This window comes from Macaca nemestrina, chromosome 14 (assembly GCF_043159975.1).
Source record: "Macaca nemestrina isolate mMacNem1 chromosome 14, mMacNem.hap1, whole genome shotgun sequence".
Classification (NCBI taxonomy): Eukaryota; Metazoa; Chordata; class Mammalia; order Primates; family Cercopithecidae; genus Macaca; species Macaca nemestrina.
In genome coordinates this window covers 22867859-22886023 of record NC_092138.1, presented here as the reverse complement: position 1 = coordinate 22886023, position 18165 = coordinate 22867859, and the positions used below count along the sequence as shown (strand labels likewise).

The 18165-nt window shown below is 44.6% G+C and overlaps 2 protein-coding genes across 4 annotated transcripts in view; one reads left to right on the top strand and one right to left on the bottom strand.

Moving 5' to 3' along the window:
• Nucleotides 1–4279, bottom strand: part of LOC105498692 (nicotinamide riboside kinase 1) — a 28446-nt gene extending 24167 nt beyond the window's left edge. Inside the window, exon 1 of one of the 3 annotated variants that reach the window (XM_011770947.3) lies at nucleotides 4030–4279. The gene's annotated coding sequence lies outside the window, so the exon portion shown is untranslated. The remainder of the gene's footprint in view (nucleotides 1–4029) is intronic. The other 2 variants (XM_011770945.3, XM_011770946.3) reach the window with 2 other exon arrangements.
• A 235-nt stretch (nucleotides 4280–4514) lies between these two features.
• LOC105498693 (osteoclast stimulating factor 1) overlaps nucleotides 4515–18165 on the top strand; it is a 57864-nt gene continuing 44213 nt past the window's right edge. The window contains exon 1 of the mRNA XM_011770949.3: nucleotides 4515–4748. Coding sequence (XP_011769251.1) covers nucleotides 4715–4748 — 34 coding nt within the window. The 5' untranslated portion in view covers nucleotides 4515–4714. The remainder of the gene's footprint in view (nucleotides 4749–18165) is intronic.

The window sequence follows — 18165 nt, the reverse complement described above, 5'->3', positions numbered from 1 at the left end:
CAAGCTGGAGGCTCCCAGCAATGCTCCAGTTCCTATGATCTGTGTCCACACTCTCCCTGGGGAGGGGTTATGCACAAAAAGCCTGGTGGGGAAAGGGCTATTGTTGCCTGACTTCTTGACCTTTCTAGAATATTCCACATTGACTACAATTGCTTAACACTGGGTCCAATTCCATTAACAAGTCTGTGTGAGACAAGAATTCAATAATGACTGTGATAAAATAGCAGCCGGGCACGGTGGCTCATGCCTATAATCCCGGCACTTTGGGAGGCCAAGGCAGGCGGATTGCTTGAGCTCAGGAGTTTGAGACCAGTCTGGGCAACATGGTAAAACGCTGTCTCTACCAAAAATACAAAAGATTAGCCAAGCATGGTGGTGTGCTCCTGTAGTTCCAGCTACTTCGGAGGCTGAGGTGGGAGGATTGCTTGAGCCCGCAAGGTGGGGGTAGCAGTGAGTGGAGATTGAGCTGCTACACTCCAGTCTGGGTGACAGCAAGACCCTGGCTTAAAAAATAAAATAAAATAGCAGAACAAGTTGGATATTTGAGTTTCATCCAGAGTTATGTTGTTGAATCACATCTCCATCCAAATTTACAAGATGTATCGAGGGAACGACTGCATACAATGAATATTGTAAAATACATTTTTATGTTGTAATTTTTCTGCTTTTGAATTTTACTTTACCCTATTCTTATTTTTTCGGTATGTCAGTGCAATGATGCCAACTAGCCTTATTTTGGGAAGGGAGAGGCTGCTCTTTAATCTCACTTTTGTGGCGATAAATGTTCTTTCTCTTACAAAATTATGTTGTCAAAAATTGTTCGCAGAGTGATATCCTCACTTGACCAAATAAAAATTCATAAAACTTTGTCATTCCTTGCCCCCATTTCACTTATTTTTGGATAGCTCACTGAAGCATAAATTCTCAAACTTGGAGAAGTACAGCTTTAGAGATTACTTGGTCTACCTCTTCATTTTGCAGAAGTGGAAACTGGCTCAGACAATAGAGCGATTTGCCTAAGGTCACACAGACAGTAAGTGGAAAAGCCAGATATGAAACTAAACCAGTTGAGTTGACTTCTTTCCATCACTCCAAGCTGCTAAAAAGCACTTTATTACTAACAGCAAAGAAAGGGTGTTACATATGTGCTAGCTTAATTGTCAGGCTCTGATGGATAATTGATGTCATTCTTACTGATGTGTTATTGATGGGGCACTATTTGCTGTGCACACAGAATGGAAAGGACTACTGTTCCCCGTCCTAATTGCCACATCTGTGCTTACACGTGTGACTGTTGCATCAATTACATGGCATGTAAATAACAAGTGAGCATGGTTGTGGCACGGGAAATAGGCTTGAGGGGGTTACTTGCATTCAGGAACCAGGAGTAAGATGGCATAAAAAACTCACTTATAAAATCTCTTGGATACAGTGAAATATAAGTTTTGTTTTTGTTTTTTAACTGAAACAGGAACTCCCAGTTCTACATTAGTTAGCAGTCTGGGCCTGTCCAAGCCAGTGTTTGGGTGAATGCTGGGCATACCCTATCAGCAATGAGCAGGTAACAATGTGACCGGCAGGGTGGGCAACTGGAACATGCAGAGACAAGAGAGGCAACAGGGCTAAGTGACTAGGGTGGGTGGGGGTGGGCCTAGCAATCCCTGAAGTCATTTATTTCAAAAACACTGTGCATGCACAGGGCAGCTTTAGGGGAGCTCCAGGTTCAGGCCTGGCACTGTCCACCTCCACATCATATTCTACTGTTTCATTGCCTGTTGCCCTCTATAAGAACTATTAAAAATCACCAAGGTGGCCGGGTGCGGTGGCTGACGCCTGTAATCCCAGCACTTTGGGAGGCCGAAGCGGGCGGATCACGAGGTCAGGAGATCGAGGCCATCCTGGCTAACACAGTGAAACCCCGTCTCTACTAAAAATGCAAAAACGGTAGCTGGGCGTGGCGTCGGGCGCCTGTAGTCCCAGCTACTCGGGAGACTGAGGCAACAGAATGGCGTGAACCCGGGAAGCGGAGCTTGCAGCGAACTGAGATCGCACCACTGCACTCCAGCCTGGGTGACTGAGCCAGACTCCGTCTCAAAAAAAAAAAGAAAAAAAAAAAATCACCAAGACTACAGTGAGCCATGACTGCGCCCGCCACTGCATTTCAGCCTTGGCGATAGAGCGAGACCCTCTCTTGAAAAAAAACCAAAGCAAACAGACAAAAAACAACCCCAAAACTGCCTCCCAAGAAACCAAAAACAAAACAAAACATCAAATTTAAAAAGCTTGCAATTATGATTTGCCAGGCTTCATGAAGCAAATGCAAGCTTCGTACAAACCGTCAATCATGTGATGTGTCCAAAGAGTCATCATTTCAGGGCACGTCTATCACTAGAATCCACACCACCTTCAATCTCATGGAATATCTGTGTAGTTTATTTTCCCGGTGTGTGCAAAGCTTTCCTCAACAACAGAGAGCTTTTGCATAGCAGGAGAACAAACTAGGATAGCCAAGAGCAAATCTAAAATGACTAATTTTTATTTTTTACACTTTTTTTTAATCCTAAGTAAAATGTTGTTGGGGTTTTTTTTTTTTTAAATTCAGATGTGTTTATTATGTTCAATTCATTTCACTACTAAACATTTACATTTTGGATTCTAAACAGTAGAACGGTCAGAAGTGGCATGTGCAGAATGAGCAGATTGTACGAAGAGGGCAGCTCTCTGATGCAAATGATCTGAAAGACAAAGTTCCTGCTAAATGTGCTCTTCAAATGTATCTACAGGACAGCCTGATATTTTAAAAAGAGGAAAATGTTTCCAGGACTTCTCACTCTGTATTCTATTCAACGGCTATTTTGATTCTCTTCTTCCAGGAGATAGGGCAGTCTTTTCCTACTATTGTTTAAACTTTGCTCCCTTTTGGTAAACAAATCCCTCAAGGCTGGGTTTTTTTTCCTAAAACAGTCTCACTCTGTCACCAGGCTGGAGTGCAGTGGTGTAATCCCGGCTCACTGCAACCTCCGCCTCCCGGGTTCAAGTGATTCTTCTGCCTCAGCCTCCCGAGTAGCTGGGACTACAGGCGCCCGCCACCACGCCCGGCTAATTTTTGAATTTTTAGTAGAGATCAGGTTTCACCATGTTGGCCAGGATGGTCTCGATCTCTTGACCTCGTGATCCACCCGCCTTGGCCTCCCACAGTGCTGGGATTACAGGCGTGAAGGGCTGGGGTTTTTGAAAACGCAATTCATGCCCCTCCCCCGTTGGTTTCATTTATGTAGGTTCTTGTGTAAATAGTTTTTTCCTTCCCCAAATACACAATTAATTTACAATATTGACTGTTATTTTGAACTTATGCCATTGGCTTCCTTGTGTGCTCCAGTTCTTTCCTCCCACCGAAGATAATATCCGCTAGATCAGGGGTCGGCAAACTTTTTCTGTCAAGTGCCAGATAGGAAATGCTTTGGGCTTTGCCAGCTGCTACTCAACCCTGCTGGGTAATGCGAAAGCGGCCACAGACAACACAGATGCAAATGAGCGTGACTGTGTTCCAGTAAAATTTTACGGACACTGAAATCGGAATTTCATGTAATTTTCACGTGTCACAAAGTATTATATTTCTTTTGATTTCTTTTCAGCCATTAAAAACGTAAAAAAAAAAAATTCTTAGCAGGCCATACAATAACAGGCAACAGGCGGGCAGTAGGTCATCACCCCAACGCTAGAGGAATGAGACCATCTCGACCCGCGAGGATCGAGTACTGAATCCTGTCCCTGGCGACTTCTCCCAGCTGCGCGGTCTCTTGGAGGCAGAGTTCCCATTTTCAGGATTATGCCAGGGCGCTAGAGCAGGAGTCCACGTGCTCCTCGGCAGGCCACCTATCAGTTCTCTGAGGGTGGCAAGAGTCCAGGCAAGGCTTTCAAGGTGTAACCAAGTCCCGAGCTCCAGCACAAAAACCCTCTGGAAACACCTCCAGGCCCCACCAAGGCGGCGCGGCGCGGCGCGGCAGGGGCGAGCAGGTAAGCACTCACCTGGCGCCAGTTCGAGTCCTCCCAAACACAGCGGCAAGGGCGACAGCCAGGCGCGCGCCTGTCCCCAGTGCGCCGCTACCCGCAGCTCGCTCCCCGAGAGGCCCACGACCTCTTTCTCCACGATCCTCCTGGATTAGAGGGATGCCAGGTAGCGGTGACCACCTGAAGCCCCTTTCCACTCAGCTCTGCCCCGGGTTCCAGCCCCCGTTGGGGCGGGGCGGGGCGGGGCGGGGCGGGGCTACAGCGAACGTGGCCTCTCCCGCGCGCCCCTGGCCAGCTCCGGCTCTTCCCTATTGGGAGCGCGCGCGGCCCGCGGCACTGGCGCGCGCCCGCTTCGCCCTCGCTCGGCTCCGGCCCGTTCCGCCGCCGTGCGCGCCGCCCGCGCTCCCACTGCGGCGAAGCTGCCAGCCCGGGAGCCAATAAGCGTTCGGCCAGGCAGGGTCCACTTCCTCGTCGGCCCGGCTGGCGCTTAGGACGGCTCCGGCGGCCGTGGGGCGGGGCGGGGCACACGGCGGAGCAGCTCTGCCTGCGTGCGTTCTTTGCGCAGCCAAGGGTGGGCTCCGGTCCTGGGAGGCGCACCGTTGTAAGCCAGACAAAAAGAAACTGGGGTGCCTGAGTGCCAGGTGGCGGGCAAGCGGTGGGCTTTTCGGCGGGGTCTTTAGGATTTGCAGCGCCAGGAAGCGAGATGTCGAAGCCGCCACCCAAACCAGTCAAACCAGGTGAGGGACGTAAGGGAGGCGCTCGTCGGGTCCTCCGGCCGCCGCGGTGCCGGCCCCTCCTCTGCCGCTTGGCAGGGAGGACCCGGCGCGCACCCGGCCCCGAGCCTGGCTTACGAGATCTGCCCCACTGGGATGGGAGCTCTTTTGCGTTCGCTGTTACCGGGGAGGGATCGATTTTGATAGCGAGAGGATTTCGAGGGTTAAAAAAAAAAATATATATATATATATATTTTTAAAGGGGAGTCGACCTCACTTTTGCTACGTTGTCATTCGCTGAAACTTTCAGAGGGTGTGATGGCAACGTCCCATGGAAGTTTTCCGGAAAGACAGGGCCATTGATCTCCCTTTAAAAAATGTCTTGAAATGGTCTTTAGCCACTTCCTCTTTTCTCAGTGTTTGTCACTGTCAAGTTAGGGTTCCTGACCGGCCAGAGCGAACGGGAAGTGCAAAGCTTGCAGGGTGGGGTGGGCGAGCGAGCCTCCTTCGGGACTTAGGCTAGGAGCAGCGTTTGAAATTGACCTCGGGATCGTGGAAAGAGCGTTTAGAAGACCCCGTGCTCGCGCTCCTGGTGGAAAGAATCTAGGATGCGAAAGTAATCTCAGCTGTTGCTATTCGGAAGTGTCATTTTATCATCTCCTTTGCCTTCGCTCTCCCAAAGACGTTGGCGTGGTAAACCTGAGAGGACTGAGATTACTACATTCCTCAAAGCAGTTTTCTTGGCGGATTGTCCTTGTTCATTTTTGCTCTGTTCTTAGACTATTTTTTGTGATACGCAGAAATAAGAGAATTATGAAAGAAACTGACGTATTTTAATTAAATATTGTAACCTACTCTTCCGCGCGTTCATTTGGGTAGGTACTTAGAAAGGACTGACGTATTTCAATACTTTAACAACTCTTAGGTGCTTTCATTTGGGTAGGTAATTAAGGGAAATACGGGAAATGGAAGATAAATGACTCCAATGTATTCTTGGTTATTTTCACTCCCATCTTGTGTAATTTCGGTATAGCGAAATGCTGAAATTTAATCCATTTACATCAAATTTTGAAGTAACTTTCGTTGCAGGAGATAAGAGTTTCAGTGATTAATTTTTTCCTTGATTTTCCTAAACTCTACAGCTTTCATACTTGTCTGGTTTTCTTCCTTTGCGTTCCTGCAGTTGGAGTATGAAGTCCCTTTATTTGATAATCATGTACATACGTACGTGGAATAGTCCTTCACTGAGGACTGACATCTCGGTGGGCTGAGTGTGAAGGAAGTTGCTGAGACTGGCTCTTCCCTGAGTAAAGATGGGGCACATCTAGAGTTGGGCTCTGCATTGCATTAGATGTGGAATCTGATGAGAAATTTCCATTTTAAGTGCATGTGTATGAGGTAGCTTTCTAAACCCAGGTGCAAATCAGGACCTCAAGTATCTAACAATGCAGAGTTGTTCTTTGATAGCTAAACAATATATTTTTTTTCTGACCACCTGCGGCCTATTGAAATACATTATTTTAAAGAATGCCCTGAGAAAAAGTTCATGAGTTTTTTTTTTTTCTTTTTTAAAAATCTCTTCAGGCATATTAAATGTCTGTATTGAAAATGACAGGTGTGTGTATGTGCACACAGTAGTGTATACTTGTGCATTCATTCACACTTGGGGGTTGAGGGATCATCCTGTTACTAATTGTGGATACATTCCCAGGAACCTGCTTTCTCCTTCACATCAGAAAGCTTGTGGTTAAACGTGACTGGTGTTTAGAGGGAATTTTGCATTTTATTTTATTTTGTTTTATCTGGTCCTTGATTCAGGATACAGGGAATTTTGAATGAACATTAATTTATAAATGAGATCCAGACACAAAGTTACCATAGAAATGGGTTTGTCAGTTTAGTAATTTACAGTCAGAAACATTACTGCCAATCAGACTTGATAATGTGGGTGGGCTACCTTAGTAGAAAAAAAAGCAATGACCAGGAGCAGTGGGTCGTGCCTGTAATCCTAGCACTTTGTGAGGCTGAGGTGGGAAGAGTGCTTGAAGCTAGGAATTTGAGACTAGCCTGGGCAGCACAGCAAGACCCCGTCTCAACAGAATACAAAAAACAAAAACAGAAATGTCCTATTGTAGTACTGTCCCACATTTACTGTGTATTAGGCAATGGCCTAGTCACTTTTACATGTGTTAACGCATTTGCTGTTCTCAACAATCTTATGAGGTCAGTACCATTATATTGTTCCTGTTGCACAGATGGGGAAATAAAGATGCGCAGGAATGTTATTTAATTTGTCTAAAGTCAACAGTTAGAGTGGGGGATGTAGCAGGCAGGATTAAAACCCAGGTAGTCTGGCTTTGAAGTATGCACTCTTTTTTTTTTTTTTTTTTTTTTTTCTGAGATGAAGTCTCCTCTCTCACCCAGGCTGGAGTGCAATGGCACAATCTCGACTCACTGCAACCTCCGCCTCCCGGGTTCAAGCAGTTCTCTGCCTCAGCCTCCCAAGTAGCTGGGATTACAGGCGCCCGCCACCAAGCCTGGCTAGTTTTTTGTATTTTTAGTAGAGATGGGGTTTCACCATCTTGGCCAGGCTGGTCTTGAACTCCTGACCTTGTGACCCACCCGCCTTGGCCTCCCAAAGTGCTGGGATCACAGTGGCGTGAGCTACCGCCCCCAGCCGAAGTCTGCACTCTTAACCATTTGCAATTCTGCCTTGAGTCATAGTGCTCCATTCACATTGGTGGTCGTGTGTATTTTAGAGCTGGTGATCAGGAAGTCGAAAGGGAGGGGCCTCTGGTCTACAGACCTTCTTGTCACAGATGCACATAAAGGTCACCCCCTGGCTGGTACAGCAAGGAGAGTGGTGTGGAGCTTTACTTTCTTGTCCTGCAGGCAAGCTACATGGATACAAATCTCCAAAGACAGCATGGGATTGGGGACTTTGGGGTTGTATTTAATTTTTTGGTTTGTTTATATCCTACCTCTTTCCAAAGGACTTCTAAAAATACACATGATCTGAGAGAGAGGAAAAAAAGATAAAGCAAGGTCATTTTAGAGGGAGGGAAGAATGATAAGATGAAACAAGAGGAAAAGCTAGCTTACAGACAGACCTGCATGTAGTAAGGTCACTGTAGATTTGGCTCTCAGCTGCAAGCCGAGAGAAAAATCTCAAGATTCACAGTGCTCATAAAATTAAAATGTGTCACTTGCTCTGAAAAGTAGTTATTTTAATGGCATTGAGATCTGAGACAGATTTTCCCGTGGGTTCTCTTAAAGTGTTGGAGTGGCCTGGATATCTCTAGCAGAAATACAAGACAGCACATCCTAGCTGTGTTTCTTATAGCTTCTTTCAGAGCAAGATGTGGGTAAAACAGCATGGCTCAATTCAGTAGACAATACTAAAAGGAAAGGAGCTAGATGAGTAAGGACAAAGGACTCGCTGGAAGATATTAAAAGCGAGGGACATTAAGCTATAATGCAGACTAATTGCATCTTTCCGGCTGATCAGCACATGCCCAACAGGGGCACCGTTGGTGGAAGGAGGCTGAGAAGTCCTGGGCAGATACCAGTGGGAGACCCTGGCCATATTTGTACCATCTGGAGGATAGATCAGGGTTACCTTCTTGGGTTTTTGGCCATATCCAGAATTCATTTGCTAAACATTTCTTAATACATGTAGCTCATATTTTAGGCCCTGTGCTAGACACTGGGGTTCTAAGGAGCAGTAACCTAAGGTGTCATTCACGAGGGTCCTGAGTCTAATGGGGAAGACATATGTATCTATAGATATTACCTAGAGTATCCCATATCTACAACTGGATGGCTGATCTCATTCATTTTGTCAAAAAAAAAAAAAAAAAAAAACTTGTAATTAAAAATATAAGTAATTTTTTTATTTTTAGAAAATTTGGGAAAAGGTAAACAATAAATATATAACTAAAATCTAGAAATCATCCCTGTCATCTACCGATAATCATTATTTACATTTGGTTGAATATTGTTTCAGGTTTCTTTCTTCTTCACATCCATTTCATTTCAAAAAAAGAAAATAAAAACAATTATCCTTAGAACAGTGTCTCAGCTTCCATTTGAAATGTCTTGCTGTTGGTTGGTATATGTTTCCAAAAGGCTGTATGGTATTGCCCGCATTTTGCTTGAAAAATCAGTTCTGTCGCATCTTGATCTTCTTTCCTTGCTTACTGATTTTGTTTCTGTAGAATCACTTTTGGCCACACAAGGTCTGTCATTGAAACTTTCTTAACTGTTATCTGTGTCACCGTGGTACTCTACTAAGATGTGTTTCAATTTCGTGGTCTTTAGCTCATTCTTTATCGTTCTTTCCTTCCTTTTCTTTTCTTTTCCTTTCCCTCCCCTCCCCTCCCCTCCCTTCCCCTCCCCTCCCCTCCCCTCCCCTCCCCTCCCCTCCCCTCCCCTCCCCTCCCCCTCCCCTCCCCTCCCCTCCCCTCCCCTCCCCTCCCCTCCCCTCCCCTCCCCTCCCCTCCCCTCCCCTCCCTTCCCTTCCCTTCCCTTCCCTTCCCTTCCCTTCCCTTCCCTTCCCTTCCCTTCCCTTCTCTTCTCTTCTCTTCTCTTCTCTTCTCTTCTCTTCTCTTCTCTTCTCTTCTCTTCTCTTCTCTTCTCTTCTCTTCTCTTCTCTTCTCTTCTCTTCTCTTCTCTTTCTTTTCTTTTGGAGATGGGATTTTGCTGTGTTGCCCGGCTGATCTTGATCTCCTGTGCTCAAGCAGTCTTCCTGCCTGAGCTTCCAGAGTATCTGGAATTATCGGTGCTCACCACCAAACCTGGCTGGGACCCTCCTTTCCTTTTTCTGAATGAGTACGACCTCTTAGTTTTACACATACAGCATTTATGTTGTTTTCAGCCGCTCTCAGAAACCTTGCAGTTCAATTAGCGTGAATCTGTCTGGCTTGTTAGAGTGTAGAAGTGTAGAAAACGGAACTTTTGTTCTCATGAAATCTTTAAAAAAAATATTTTATTCTGAGAGTAAGGATGGGCCAAAGAATACTGAATGAGATTTGGGCCATAGAATCATCTCATTCTAAGCAGGTCTGGTAGCCCTCTATTGTAGTTGGAAACCTGATGTCTGACCTTGGCCATTTTTTCCCAAATGGCTTATTGATTTTCGTGGTGAAAGTGAAGCAACATAAATATTTCATGTGCCTTGTGAAAATAAATTCATGGAACTTTGAAGAAGCAAATGTCAGTGTTTCAGATTCTTTTGTTATTCAGAGTAAAAAATGTCATAAAACTTAAAAGACATCACACACATGCCGCTTAAATAACAGTTTTGAGAGAAAAAGGTTTTTATCTAAAATGAACTAAATTTTTGTGTATTTTTTTACCCCAACAAAGGAATTAATAGTGAGGTGAAATATGCATGTGAATAGTCTTCTTTTATAGACTTGATACTTTTTATACCTGATGGCAGAATAAAGCCTGAAAAACATCTTGAAAATTTCAGAATGATGATGATGAAGGGAATGGTTAATGTATGTTTGGCCCTATATGTCAGGGACTGCACCCAGCACTGTGTATGCTCTGTCTCCTTTAATTATTCTGACCTTCCTGTCAGGTGGGTGGGTCCTCATCTCCCTGTGTTATGGATGAAGTAGTACTTAATGAGGTCAAGTAAACTACCTAAGATCTCAAAGCTGGTGAGTGGTTGGTGTGACCTGGAAGTGGAACGCAAGCTTTAATTGGGTCCATGCATGTGAGCAGAGAAACCTGCCAGAGATGTTACTGGGTTGGACCTGCTTTGGTTGGACAGTCATTTTATCAGCTTATGCAGTTGTGTTATTGGTATTTGGTTTGTGTAACTGCCCTCTTTCAGTGGATCCGTATTAGACCATTAAACTGTATACTTTTTGAGAGTGGAACAGTCTTTTATTTCTTTGTCACTGCACAGCCACTAAATCATTTATGAATGACAGATACGTAAAATGCTTTGATACAAAAAAAAAAAAAAGTGTTTTTTTTGTTTGTTTTTGTCTGAAAGAAGGTGGGGGGTGGACTCAGAGACTGTGATTGGGCTTTTCTTGTAGCTTTACCACAAAGTAGCAAAGGCTGGAGGTTGTGTGCCTCTGATCGGCACTCCTCCCTTCTGGAAATACTGGGGTTCCCTCCCTTGGTGTTTCAGCATTCCCACAATCTGACTTACATGACTGGTGCAGTGAGATTTTCTAATACACACCTTATACCTCAAGGCACAACAGAAGCCATTGCCAAAGTTGTCCTCACTTGCTTAATGGACAGGGGAAGACAAACTACATTTAAAAAAAAAATACAGAGACACCTTTCAGTGGGCTGATGTGAGCGAGCTGTCAAGATTCTCTATCAAATTAAAGGAGTTTCAAAAAAATTTACAGGCCGGGCACAGTGGTTCACACCTGTAATCCTGGCACTTTGGGAGGCTCAGGCAGGCAGATTCCTTGAGCCTAGTAGTTTGAGACCAGCCTGGGCAACATGGTGAAACCTTGTCTCTACAACAAATGTGAAAAAAATTAGCCGGGCTTGGTGGTGCGTGTTTGTAGTCCCAGCTATTCAGGAGCCTGAAGTGGGAGGATCACTTGAGCCTGGGAGGTCAAGGTTATGGCAAGCCACGATCGTGCCACTGCACTCCAACCTGGGTGACAGAGCGAGACTCTGTCTCAAACAAACAATACAAATATTAGAACCAGGAGAACTTCCTGGTTCTTTTAAATAACTACAAGGTATTCTGCTGAGCTCATTGAACCAGACCCTAACTAATGTACTTCTGGATTGTTTTCGATCTTTTGTTATCACAAATAGTCTCCCAACAGTATTGTTGTTGCTTACATGTGTAAATCCACAGGATAAAGTCCTGGCAGTGGGATTTGTTGTTTCAGAGGGTACGCGCACTGCTGTTTTCATAGAAATTTCCAAATCGCTTTTCAAAGAGGTCGTACCAGTTTACTTCCCTCCCAATAATGTATGAGCATGTCTTAAACAGAAAGATCTCAGTGCTTGTGATAGGAGATGTTATCAAAGTGTGATCAGAGGGCTGGGAAGCACAGGGCAAGGAGCCTGAGGAAGCTGAGAAGATGTCACGGAAGAGGAGTAATCCAAGCAGAGTTCTGAATGCTAAGTAAGAGTTTGCTGGGCAGCAAAAGGGGAAAAGTCATTTGATTCAGGCGCAAAGGAAAGAATGCATCCTCCTATCCACATTTGTCTAACTAAATAAGGGCAAAGCTTCTTTCAGAGAAGTCAAGGAAATTTGTTATGTGCACGGAGAACTGTGAACCACATAACTTTCTCTGAATAAAGAGAAGGCTGTTTATACCCCGTGTAACAGTTTGTGAAAAATGGTATTGCTCCACACAAAAAGCAGGAATTTAAATGCACACATCAGCTCTCTTCACAGATTGCTTATCTGTTTCTCAGAGTGTTAACAGTTGGTGTAGTAGGTGTTTAGTGTAGGGCAATGGGTTAAAGAGATTTAGCAGCTGCAAATCAGTTAAACAAGTTACTGGTGTGACTGCTGTGGCCTTCCCCCTCCCTTTTATTCAGTTATTTACCACTTTATGTCTGTGCATCTGTAGGATTTTTAGAAAGCCACAAGGCAAATTTCTCAGCTTACATTTGGGATAAGAGTTGGGGGATAGTTTTATATTTGTGCATTTTGATTGGCATGAAATTTTAAAACTCTTTAGCATCCCTTATAATTGGATAAGCTATTTTGGTTTTATATTCTTGGGACCCAAGAATGCATCTAATGTGGATCTTTTCTGCTGGGTACTCCCAATTTCCAGGGAGCATGAGGGCAATTTGAATTCAAATTAAGGGAGATCCTCTAACCAACTCAGTTTATACTCACACTAGAGGGACTGTCTCAGGCCCCTTACAAGGGTCTGTCTGGCATCCCTACACTCCAGGAATTTTGCTTGGTTCTGAGAAACTCATGGATTCTATTTTAGGATTCCTGGCTTCCCAGCCAGGACTCACTCCCATGAGACCAAGAAATGACTTGAACCTGGAGGTTATCTTGGAATGTCTGTGTGTCTTCTAGGAACTTCCTGACCACATCCATATTTGGGGAGAAGATGCTTCCAAACTTTAGCTCGCTGAGTGTGGGTTAGAGGGGGTTGGCTGAAAGAAGCCCCTCTAGGTTTTAGACATGGTTGGAAGGTATCTCAGACTCCAGAAGATTTGGAGGATCTCAGAGTCTCATTCTTCCTTATTTGAAAACCAAACTCTTATGCTTGTGTCTGAAATGTTGACTACCCAGGTTCACAGGACTTTCTGGCTAGCATGTATTATTTCACTGCTTCCTTGGGCTTATTGTTTTGATGAGTCAGTGCTCAGATTTATCTGTAGCTAGCCCTGGGACAACTTCATCTGAAGGTATTCCTACTGGTTTTTCAGGCAAGGGAAGTGTCCATGAAACATTGCAATAGAAACCATCCCTGCCAAAGTTAATATTCTGATGGTGTGCCAAGCTTAAAATTGTTGTCGACCATATTTTTCTTTGGGGGAATAAATCATTCTCTTTGATCTCTGCATTCAGGTCATCCGAGCACCTGCTCACTAGAACCCGGGCCTATCTGAAGCTGAAATGTGAGGTAGGAGTCACTGCTATGGTGACTGCCTGCTTCCACTTTCAGGGAACCCTTCCCATCTGACAGGGCTTCTGGTCCTTGCCTAAGGCCTTTGCACTCTTGAAAACCTATTCTGTATCTAAATATTGGGGCTCTGAAGTGTAAACCCCAAATAAAACTCTAAGCTCCCTAACCAATGGAATGGACCCCTCCCCTCATCCAGATTTAACCTGAAAAACTAGTTCGGACCATGATACACTGAGTTGTAATCAACTTTACATTTTCCAAACATCAAGTCTTCAGTGTCTTGATGGCCGTTCATGAACAACCACATTTTTTGAGGATCTCATTGGAATCTGTGCATATAAAGCCCCGGACATATTTAGGTCTCCAGAGTTGATGTTACTGAGTTATAATCACCTTTACGTTTTCCAAACATAAAAGGCTAATGGGGGTTGGACATGCCTTATTGTGAGTGGGATGAACTTCTGGCTGTTCCCCCCCCCTTTTTTTTTTTTTTAAAGCAACAGCTCCATTAGCACCAATTTTATAGCTAACTTTCTAGGTGACCTTTATAAGTCACTAAACCACTCTATGCCTCAGTTTCTTTTTCTTTTTCTTTTTGCTTTTTTTCTCTTTGAGGCAAGAGTCTGGCTCTGTTGCCCAGGCTTGAGTGTGGTGTGATGATCTTGGGCTTACTGCAACCTCTGCTTCCTGAGCTTAAGCGATCCTCCCACCTCAGCCTTCCCAGGAGTTAGGACTGCCAGTGTGCATCACCATGCCTGGCTAATTTTTGTATTTTTTGTAGAGACAGGGTTTTACCATGTTGCCCAGGCTAGTTTCTTCACCTCATGCTAAATCTGATTTGAAATCATCTTCATGGCCTCATACTGGCCTCTCAATAATTTCTCACATTTCTGACTAATTTCATCTCGTTCTCCTTCTCCTAGACTCCTGGGCCATTTTCAATGATCCCCCTCCCAACTCCCAGCTACTCAGCGCTCAGCAGCATGTGGATAGAAACATGGAGGAATTAAACACACCAAGCAAGGGCTTTTCATAAGTCCAGATTTCCATGAGAAACAACAAAGAGACAGGAAAGGACAGGATGAGGGTTAGGAAGGGGGTGTAACGTATTAATAATTAGGTCTGATCTGATTTCACTTAGGCTTTTGCTACATAGGGCAGTTTTAATTTTTTTTCTTTTCTTGTAACTGTCTAGACAAAGAGAATACTGGGGTCTCCCTGCAGGAATATGTTTGGGGCTTTATATGCACAGATTCCAGTGAGACCCTTGCAAAATGTGTTTGTTCATGAACGGCCATCTAGATACTGAAGACTTTCATGTTCGGAAGATGTAAAGTTGGTTATAACTCAACAACATCAACTCTGTAGGCCCAAGATGTGAGAATACTAGGTATTCTACTAGATTTTAGAAATTCTCCGTGCAAAATATCATTCAGAATCCTCTTGTCTCTTCTCATCTTATTTTTTCCCATCTCTTTTGGAGGTGATGGTTTTAAGCCATAGATTTAAATTCAGTCCTTTTTTTTACAGAAATCACTGTATTTGATTCTAGAGAGGAGGGTTTTCAGTGCTTATCTCGAGAAGAGGGAGGACTAATCTGCTAAGAGAATGATTCTCTGCCTACCCATCACTCTGCCAGTTATACTGGCAGAAACCAAAAGCCTCTTTTTTTCTTTTTTATTTACTTATTTATTTGTGAGACAGAGTTTCGCTCTTGTTGCCCAAGCTGGAGTGCGATGGCATGATCTCGGCTCACTGCAACCTCCGCCTCCTGAGTTCAAGCGATTCTCCTGCCTCAGCCTCCCAAGTAGCTGGGATTACAAGCACGTGCCACTATGCCCAGCTAATTTTTTGTGTTTATATTAGAAACGGAGTTTCATCATGTTGGCCAGGCTGGTCTCGAACTCCTGATCTTAGGTGATCCACCCACCTCGGCCTCCCAAAATTCTGGGATTACAGGGGTAAAGAAAATAACATTTATATATTTAAAGAGATTCTGATAAATGGCTTTTTGTTTGTTTGTTTTTGCTTTTTTTTTTTTTTTTTTGTTAAGAAAAGGTATTGTTCTGTCACCCAGGCTGGAGTGCACGGCTCACTGCAGTCTCAACCTCCTGGGCTCAAGTGACCCTCCTGCCTCAGCTTCCTGAGTAGCTGGGACTACAGGCATGTGCTGCCAAGCCCAGCTATTAATTTTTTGTACAGATGGGGTCCCACAGTGTTGCCCAGGCTGGTCTTATGGGGTCTCCATAGTGGGACCTCCTGGGCTCAAACAATCTTCCCACTTGGGCCTCCCAAGGTGTTGGAATTAGGCTGGGTGCAGTGGCTCACGCCTGTAATCCCAGCACTTTGGGAGGCTGAGGCAGGTGGATCACCTTAGGTCAGGAGTTAGAGACCAGTCTGGCCAACATAATGGAACCCTGTCTCTACTAAAAATACAAAAAATTAGTTGGGCATAGTGGTGGGTACCTGTAATCCCAACTACTCGGGAGGTTGAGGCAGGAGAATCGCTTGAACCCAGGAGGCAGAGGTTGCAGTGGGCCGAGATCATGCCACTGCACTCCAGCCTGGGCAATAGTGTGAGACTCTGTTTCCAAAAAAAAAAAAAAAAGCGTTGGGATTACCCACTACATCCGGCCAAAATGGCAATTTTAAGGACATAGAATTATACTTGTGGGAATAAATTTTGTTGCTATGGCTTTAGAATTCAAACAAAAATCATTCTATTCATAGTGGAAAATTATTATAGTGCTCAAGTGTTAGTTTTCCACTAAGTATCTTAAAACCAAAGGTAAAGAACTACAATTTGTTAGGACAGAGAGCAAGAGATAGCAGAGTACTTCTGCATGTAGACAGTAGGTATAGAAGGAGAGCAAATTCCTAGTGATTATTCTGAAAGCCTACAATTTAAATGACCACTGCATATTGGTGGCAAGCCGCTGCCCTAGAGAGCACGGATTTTTCCTTCTTCTGTCTCCGTGAGCAGAGGCTATTCTCACTGCCACGCCATCCACATCTCCAACAGTAAATAGTTCTGCAGGCTCAAGGGCTTGGGAGGGAACCAGGGCATTCCTAGAAGTTTAAGAAAAAATTCCATTGTCTCCATTTCCTCCCTTCTCGTCCATGTGCCCATGTTCATAAAAAGATAAAATGATCTTCTGGGCATCCATCAGTGAAAAAGAGTTTTTTTTTTTTTTTTAAAGTCTCTGAGGCCAGGCACGGTGGCTCACACCTGGGAGGCCGAGGCAGATGGATCACTTGAGGTCAGGAGTTTGAGACCAGCCTGGCCAACATGGTGAAACCCCGTCTCTACTAAAAATACAAAAATTAGCCGGGCCGTGGTGGCGCATGTCTGTAATCCCAGCTACTCGGGAGGCTAAGGGAGGAGAATCTCTTGAACCTGGGAGGCGGAAGTTGCAGTGAGCTGTTATCAGGCCACTGTACTCCAGTCTGGGCAACAGAGGGAGACTCGTCTCAAAAAAAAAAAAAAAAAAAAAGTCTCTGAGCAGCTGCAGCCTCAGGGGTAGGTGTCACCCGGGGCCTTGGCCTGGCTGAAGGTAAGAATACGACCATAGAAGTATTGTCACAACTCTCCCCCACCTTCCTGAACAAAGGGGGATTTCTGCAAGAATGGTCCTGTAATTTACCCTATTTTAATTACAGCCCCAGAAACCACAGCTTTTCACTTCCTGGCCTTCCCATTCTCTGGGGAAATCCTAAAGGACTCCATTCTCTTGTGCTTCCCTTCCTCCACCCCTAATCTGAGCTGGCTTGGAAAATACCTTGACATTTCTTAGGGTTAAAATTCTCCCCTGGCCTTTTTGGGAGTCACTTGGACTCCTTCGGTCTTTCCAGATCCTCCTGACTTCTGCCGAGCCCCTCCTTCCCATAAACAATCTCAACTCTCAGGACCAGGCCAAGCTGGAGAAAGAGCTCACCACCTGGGCTGTCCAGGCGGAGCCCTGGAATGGAGTGGCAGGTCTGGGCGTCAGGTCAGACATTTCCGGGTCACCAGGTGAGCCACTTTTATGATAGGAATGTGGCCCTTAGGAACACAAAACCAGCCTTTTGAAGTGGCACTGCTGTGACTTGAGAGAGGATCCGATTAGGGAAACAATTTTCAGTTTAAAGGCTGTTGTCTTAGTAAGTAGATGATCTTGGAAGAAACAGATGCTTTGGACAGCTTGTTAGTTTCTCATAGATGGCCTTTCTGAACTCGTCTTCCTCTTTTTGGGTCTGTTAGAATTTGAGACATGGACTTTTGTGGAGGCTCTCATATGTGCTACATAAGAACATTTGAATCCTTCTGTTTTCTGAACAAAGAGGGGCTCTGTTTTCAAAGATATTGATAATCCTTTGCTTTACTTTTTCCTCTTGTGTTTTATAATCTTTCTCATATGTCCAAAGTTTGTATTATTTTACCAGAGTTCTAATATTAGCTAGAAATAGTAAAATATCCTCAGTTACAAACTTGGCCCCTGTGTATCTGTTGGGTCAGCTTTGATTGAACTCTTAGCTGAAGTTCAGTTCTGTCCCTAGTGATTCCCATTATGTCTTCTTAGATACTGTGTATATCCTGGTCTCTATATCAGGTGTGAAAGAGGTTGCGCTATAAATAAAGGGCACATTTATATCATCATGTTGTCTTGCTACCATGTATCTTCATAGATGGCCAAGACTAAGGCCATTAAAAATTTTTTTTAAGTTATTATTTTCTTTAGAGGTGGCGTCTTGCCCTGTCACCTAGGCTGGAAGGGCAGTGGCACAATTATAGCTCACTGTAGCCTCCTGGGCTCAAGCTGTCCTCCAGCCTCAGCTTCCCATATAGTAGCGCACATTACTATAGG